Source organism: Centroberyx affinis, unplaced genomic scaffold (assembly GCF_046629955.1).
Source record: "Centroberyx affinis isolate AG114_WGS23_722 - 3 ecotype Tasmania unplaced genomic scaffold, CSIRO-AGI_Caff_v1 ptg001516l_1, whole genome shotgun sequence".
In the NCBI taxonomy this organism is placed as follows: Eukaryota; Metazoa; Chordata; class Actinopteri; order Beryciformes; family Berycidae; genus Centroberyx; species Centroberyx affinis.
In genome coordinates, this window is record NW_027279980.1 from 154,241 (window position 1) to 161,827 (window position 7,587).

The 7,587-nt window shown below is 38.2% G+C and overlaps 1 protein-coding gene across 7 annotated transcripts in view; it reads left to right on the top strand.

Moving 5' to 3' along the window:
• The window catches only part of npnta (nephronectin a), a 45,492-nt gene extending 41,007 nt beyond the window's left edge, over nucleotides 1–4,485 (top strand). For all 7 annotated transcript variants that reach the window (XM_071527293.1, XM_071527294.1, XM_071527296.1 and 4 more), the window contains 2 exons: nucleotides 2,419–2,678; nucleotides 2,945–4,485. In XM_071527293.1, coding sequence (XP_071383394.1) covers nucleotides 2,419–2,678; nucleotides 2,945–3,055 — 371 coding nt within the window. In that variant the 3' untranslated portion in view covers nucleotides 3,056–4,485. The remainder of the gene's footprint in view (nucleotides 1–2,418; nucleotides 2,679–2,944) is intronic.
• Nucleotides 4,486–7,587: the final 3,102 nt, after the last annotated feature.

Here is a 7,587-nt window from a genome sequence, read left to right on the forward strand (position 1 = left end):
ATTAAACTCATGATTTTACAATGACCCATCAATAATAATGAAGTATATAAACAGATAATTAGCTTTTTTAAAGATGTGTTTAACAAACAACAACCTAGATGTTATACCATAAGCGTAGACTTTCATAAATAAAGCAATAAACAACCATCGCCATGAACAATTATAAACAGGAAAAAACCCTGAAATTGTATGGGACTCCTACTCCTACTGTTTCAGTTGAATATGTTTTCTGCACAGCTATAGCCATACTATTAAAACATCTGAATAATAATAAAAAACATTAAGAAGGAAAAAAAATTGTTTATAGCTTTGTCAAATACGGTTTTCAAATTCCCAATTAAATATACTGCATTCATTTATCAAAATGGAGATCAAATGTGAGAATCGGTCCAGAGAAATTTCATGTACCATACTGACCGGTTCAATTGTTGATGAATTACACAATGCCAAGTCAGGAAATCTGAAATGGATCCAGTAATCTATGTGTAATTAATGGCCCTCAGTTTTCCAGACACACACTCTTTCATCAGTATCTTCAAATACTTACTGTTAAAAAAAAGTTCATGTCAGTTCAGTTCAGTTAATTTCAAATCAATTTACAAAGGTCCATGAAGCAGGTTAATAAATAAATCTGGTGTACAGGCCAATGAGTAGTGATGAGAAATAAAATTTAAATGAATAGAAAAGCACAAAATCACAGAGAAATTATTAAAAAAGTGAATTTCAAGGATACAGTCCATCAAGTCAAGTCAAGTTTATTTGCTTCGCACAATGTCATACAAATGCAGTTCAAAGTGCTTTACAGAGAAATACAAAACAGTAAAAGAATAAAAACAAATACAGAAAATTCAAAATGCATTAGAAATCATACTATAAAGCAAGGAATCTCTGTCTGTGTGTGCCTGTGTCCGTCGCATATCTTGAGAACCGTTCGTCCGATCGACTTCACACTTGGCGGGTGTATTGCTGGGGACCCAAGGAAGTGCAGTGTTGGATTTGGTGCAATTTGGACACGCGACACGTTCAATATTAATAAACTTTGAGTAAACAAGCGAACAGCCGTCTGTGCAGCAGCAGGGCAAACAGGCACTGCACTAGTGAAGTTAAAAACAAAGAAAGGAATATATAAAATAGTAATAATAACAGTAATAACAACAACAACAATGACAGCAATAAAGATAACAATAATAATTAACCAGATATGTGTAAGCTATACTGAAAAGAAAGGTCTTACGTTTGAGCATATTGTTGGATCACATCTCAAATCAGCAGTTCCATTTCTTGGGTGCATAAACACTAAATGCTATTTTCCCAGATTTACGATTAGGTTCTAGGGATGTGAAGGAGACCAGTGCCCAATGGCCTATAAGATCTGCCAGGCTCATAAATAGCAAGAATGTCTGATATACTGCGGTGCCAGGCCATTAAGAGCTTTGTAAACCAGGAGTCAAATCTTAAATCAATTCTGAAATTCACAGGAAGATGAAGCCAGTGTTATCAGTTAACACAATTTGGTGTTCTCCGTTTTGACAGAAGATTTAAACCTGCAGTAAGCGATATCAGACCTTATAACCAATCCTGAAACTAATTTGTGCTACATAATGATGTAAACCAATATCCACACAGCGGGCCAGCTGTGTTGCTGTTTTCACCTCTTTTCTAAAGCTTGTTGTCAAAGTCCGATCTGGAACGAAGATCCTCCCAGTCCATTCAGCTTTTCATGTTTTTAAAACTAGCTTGGCACCTTTCTTGCTGTTTGAAAGCGGCTGTCACTCCCTCCCATTCCTGAAAAAATTCTCATAATGGTGGAATTGACGAAGCGAGCAAGTAAACTTGTTAAACTAGTAAACATGTTAAACTAGTAACATGTTAAACTAGTAAACTTGCTACCTTCCTCATCACTTGTCATTATGGGACATGTAACCTTCAGCAGGAGAAAGATCAGTCAAAGAGAGACTGGTATTTCTCTGTAGGGACCTTTAGCTTAGCTATTAGCCTTTATGCACGCTTCTTTGCAATGTTTGTCCTTGGTAGACCACTGTAGTGCAGTGGCTTTGCTGTGTGTTATAACCTCCGCCAAGGAGGTTATGTTTTCGGTGCCGTTTGTTTGTTTGTCTGTTAGCAGGATTATGGAAAAACTACTGGCCCGATTTTCATGAAACTTCGTGGAAGGGTGTAACACGGGCCAAGGAAGAACCCATAAAATTTTGGAGCGGATCCGGATCTGACTCACGAACAAGCAATAATAGCATGAACCTTGGCCTTCTAGTTTACAAATGTGTTGCGGTTTCTGTCACCCTCTAGTGGTCCGAAAAATTTGCTTATTGCAGCTTTAATTTACTGATTGAAAATTTGATGTTTTGTTTAATTTCATTAATCCATTGATTGGAGTGTAATACTTTGTCACTCCCACCACAGGTGGGCGGTACCTCACCATTCCTGAGGTAGGCAACAAGAGGAGCGGACGAGGGGCGCGGCTGGTCCTCCCGCTCACCCCGCCCTGGAACGACGGCAATCTGTGCCTGTCGTTCCGTCACAAGCTGGCGGGACACCATGTGGGCATGCTGCAAGTGTTCGTGAAGAAGGGGAAGCAGTACAGTCCGGCAGTCTGGGGTAGGACGGGGGGCAACGGCTGGAGGCACACCCAAATCACATTATGGGGCACAGGCCTGGAGAGTGTGAGTATTACAATAACATGACAAAGAAGTTCACTTACAGCCGTATGCAGCTGTGAATTTGAAATGATCATTGCTACAGACATTTCTTACAGCAGTGTAGAGAAAAGAATCTGATCCTGTTCACAAAAAATAAATCAGTCTGCATTTCAAAATAGTGGATCTGTAACATTTAAGATTGACACCGGCTATAACTAGACATGTAATAAACCGCCAAGAGAGGACAAGATCCTCAGTGTGGTTAACAACATTATGCTGCTGTTCACCAGGTGATCCTGAAGGGGGAGCGTGGGCGAGGCAGGAGCGGAGAGATGGCGGTGGACGACATCACCCTGAGGAAAGGCTCCTGCACGGAGGAGCACAATCTGAGGAGACTTTGATTGACAGAACAGAGAAAGGCAGAAAGAAAGCAACAGGGAAAATCATCTCAAAGAGACCAGACTCTGTTCTGACACCCCCTTGCTCTGCCTGGGTTCTCGCCGATCCCCCCAGCCATCCTGTGAACAAGATCCCCACAAAAAAAAAAGAAAAAAGAAAATGTGCGTCTGCAGCACAGCGCGTTTCTCTCTTGACTGTCCATGAATAAAAAGACTGAACCAAATGTCATGGGCGTATCCCAGCGGCACACGCCTCTTTCTTCAGCCTCCCTCTCACTCCATCACCTTGCTCCCCTGACACATGCATGTACCTGCTTACCATGGAAATGCCCCCTGCCGAACACACAGCCCGGCAGCCTTCCAGCCACACCTGAGGCCTGCATTCACTCCATTCCTTCCTGGAGAGAGTATTCTTCTCTCACGGAGGAGTCTGCTTTGCCTTGCTTTGATCTTTTAACCACAAGCCATAGCTGCTTTTTATTTGCTAGCTATTAAGAGCGCGCCCAGGGATGCTGACATTGATTATGTGACTCTTTTGATCAACAGAATATCAGAGGTGGTATGTAAAAGACTAATTATGTTTGTCATCATTTTGTTCTCATCCAGATTACACTAAATCTGATATGAATCCAAACACAAAACCGACTGGGAGAGCCATACTCTGGGCCCTAAGGGCCAGCAGCTGAGTTTAGCCCTGCTTTTGTTAGTCTAATCGAGTTTTTAGTATTGGTACTGATCTGAAGCACAGTTAGACTGCAACAGTGCAGCTCATCTTTTGTTGTTACAGTATTTCAGAGATCTGCTTGGTAGAAGAGAGAGTTTTAAATTTCAGCACCTTTTCTACCATGACCTATTATTTAAGGCTCCTAAAGTTGTTTAAACACTCCACAATCATGTAGTTCAAATACTTGAAATGTGTCAAGCAGAGTCGATGTATGATCTCTGACACTTGCAAATCGACAGTTACTTTCTATTATACAGTTTGTGCTTTGTTATATTAAGTGCAGTTTGTTATAAAGAAAACAATATCAACAACTTTTTAGGCTTTCACAGATTGTATTATTGTAAATGTAGTTGTGTGTACATACTCCAGAAGATCTATGATCCTATTACGCTGTGTGGTTTATACGTTATGTAAATTCAACATGAATATTAATTGGAGTGCAAAATGAATGATATTTCAACTTTTAATTAAAGATCATGTATACAGATGGAAACCTTGTGCAGTGCAAGGCTGTGTTTAAAGTGCACAAAATGTTAATGTTCCTGTGTTATGGTATAATGCTCTGTCTGTACATTGCAAAGCACATAGTTGCACATAGTATGCTATGATAATGAAGGGCATCGGTTGGAAATTCAAGATTTTCTGTATGCATGGATGCATTCACCAAATTCAGATTTATTCACACAAGTATGTAAATAAAAATAAATTTGACTGATGTGTATTTGACATAAAGCATGTTAATTTATTCTGATCCAAGTCGCTGTCAATAACACAGTCTTGACATTTTGACAAGGACAGCTAATTATTAACATAAAGGCTTATTTTTGACAGTGTAACGATATGACAGCATTTGGTTTTCCCAATACAAATTACGTACACACTCTATTCATTTTGTTTACCCTTTATAAGCTACTGTGCTTTATGCACACTTTATCCACTGCATGGAAGGCATACTTTTGTATGAATCCATGCAGTGGACCATCAACCCCTGAAGTCCTCTTTTCAGACACAATCTGGGCAAAAGCTGGCACATTTTGATAGCATTTTCTTGATTCCATATATAAAACAAGAATATTTTGTTATTTCAGCATCTTTTGCAATCTTTGTGCTAGAGCCAAAACATCCTATAGTTCCCTCAAACAACCTGATAAACAAAAGTCGTTATTATTTATTCAGGACAGTTTTTAAGCAATGCAGCAGAATACCCCTTTAAATTTACTGTTAACTGTGGGTTAACAACAAATTTGTTTTTACACCATGGGTCGACGAGAGTAGATTAAAGGAGAAGATTAAAGGATCAGGTTTCATATTTACGTTGTGCTTAAGGGTTCTGAATATATTTTTCATCTCATTAATTTACAGATTTATTTTGTGGGATATTAAATGTGTACAATGCCAAGGAGCGCACAAACTGTGCAGCAGTTTGCACAGCACTAATATCATGAATTCTACAATAATTAAAAAACTTTCTTTTTGTATCAAAAGCAAATAAAAAGGGTCTTTTCACGTAACAACATCAACTGATGTCAGAACTCACGCTATATGAGATAACGCTGCTGCTCTCCTAATTATGTTAATGAAGACAGGTGAATGGCACAAGGATGTTCGCTTTGATTTCATCTTGGAGAACCTTCAGATCATTTGTACATTTTCCAGTCTTCTCCAGGGGCTAGAGAGAGTATTAAAGTAAGGCATTCATGCACACACACTCAAAGATATACAGTCTTCTCGTAGTAAAATAGTAAAGTTCCTCAAATTGTAAAGAAGTAGCCTAAAGAAAGGAAGCCAGAAACGTAGCATCACTGATGGTAAATACACAGATAATAATGACTACACTGATAGATATAATAAGAGTATTATTCTTATTCTTATACTTATCATCATCAAATAATACTCATTCCAAAGTCTAAGGGTCCTGATGGTCAAAGTTTGATCACCTTTAGTTCATCAAAACTACAACTTTTATTGTGAGTAAAAATCGACGTTTCTAGCAGAGGAAGTGACATTAGCAAGTGGACAAGATTTCCATTAATCAACTTCAAGAATTCATACGTTCCAAATAAATTTTTTATTTATTTGTCAGCAGCTGCCTGCTTTGAGGTGACTATCACTGGGTATCAGTGGTAAACAGTGGAATGGGATGTTATGTTTTTCAGGATGATGTGGCCACACAGGAGCTGGCAGAGAGAGAGAAGGTCAGGGTTAGAAATGAGGACGAGGATTTATCGCCTTTGGATAACAGGAGCCCAAACACGATGTCACTTCAAATTGTAGGTTTATAAATGTGTGCCATAGAGTCCCATTAGTTTCATGAATTATTACACATTATTACCACACGTATTTTCTCCCGAGGCTTCATCCAGATATAAAATGTTAGCTCTCTCTCTTGAGCTGTCCACATTGATAATGATGTGAGTATCCTCCTTGCTGATATGAGGTATATTATGGTGTGTAAATTGAACTGAAACATGTCACAACAATATAACCATCCCCTTCTCTGTGATTTTGCTTGACAGCCTACAATCTTGGAGATAAGACTAGCTTTAAAGGCACACCTTGTGATATTCAAATGGCTACAGTATTCTCCACCCACACCGGGTCCATGTACACTATATGGAATTTCCAGACCCTTTATTTCTGTATTTTACAATCCCACCGAAGGCTGAAAGCCGATGTATGTAATTGTTGATCAAGCATGGGGCATTTATATAGTCAGTGCTTGCTGAGCAGCCACACGGCGGCCATGGCCTGAACTGTGTTGACATGGAGGAACGTCTGCAGAATAGCGCACTCACCTAATGTCCCCTTAGTGGTGGATGGAGAGCATTACAAGGAGTACATAAAAAAACATAAACCCAGATAGAAGCTTATCTGTTTTATTCTGCTAAAAAAATAAAAAATAAACAATGCACTTTATAGCAACAAAACTCCTGCATCTACAGTATGTATCTCTTTCTTATATACTGAGGAGAGTAATCATTGTATATTTTCATTTTATTTAACCAGGGGTAAAGCTCAGTAGGTTACATAAAAAGAGAATACATAACATAAGTAAAATAAGCATCTCTTGCTGCAGTCATTATAGGCAAAGTGTCTCTTTATTCTTCCAGGGTCACAGCAGAGAAGGTTTCCTCAAAATAGAGGAGGAAATTCACACTTGGAATTAAGACTATATGAAGCTGGAGTGCAGCTCAGCTCACTCATTTAATACAGCAAATCTACCTGAGAGGGGTTTCTTTACTGGTTATGGCTACAATGGTGATGCAATTGGTACAAGGCTCAGCCGAAGTACTCATCACAGTAAAGACTGCTTCAAGGGTACAGGTATTATGGCTTTTATCAGTGCGTATGTAATAACTGTATGGTTTCTCCAAAGTGGTATACACACATAAGAATAAAAGCCAGCAGAAAAAAAAAGAAAAAAAATCAAGCACAGCTAGCCATGATTTGTTGGAATTTACAGGATGGTTGGAATGTGTCTTTTGCCAATTAGATTGATGGATGCAACAACAACCCATTGTATAACTAGAATAGAAGCATCTATTCTCAATGAATAGACTAGAATGCCTACCATCGTATAATAATGAACAGTAAATAAAGGATGCACCTGTTCACAGCACAGTGCTAGACTGAGACCGTGAAAATCACATACACACACACACACACACACATATATATATATATATATATACACTGTGTATATATATATACTGTATATATATATATATATATATATACACTGTGTATATATATATATATATATATATATATATATATATATATATATATATATATATATATATATATATAT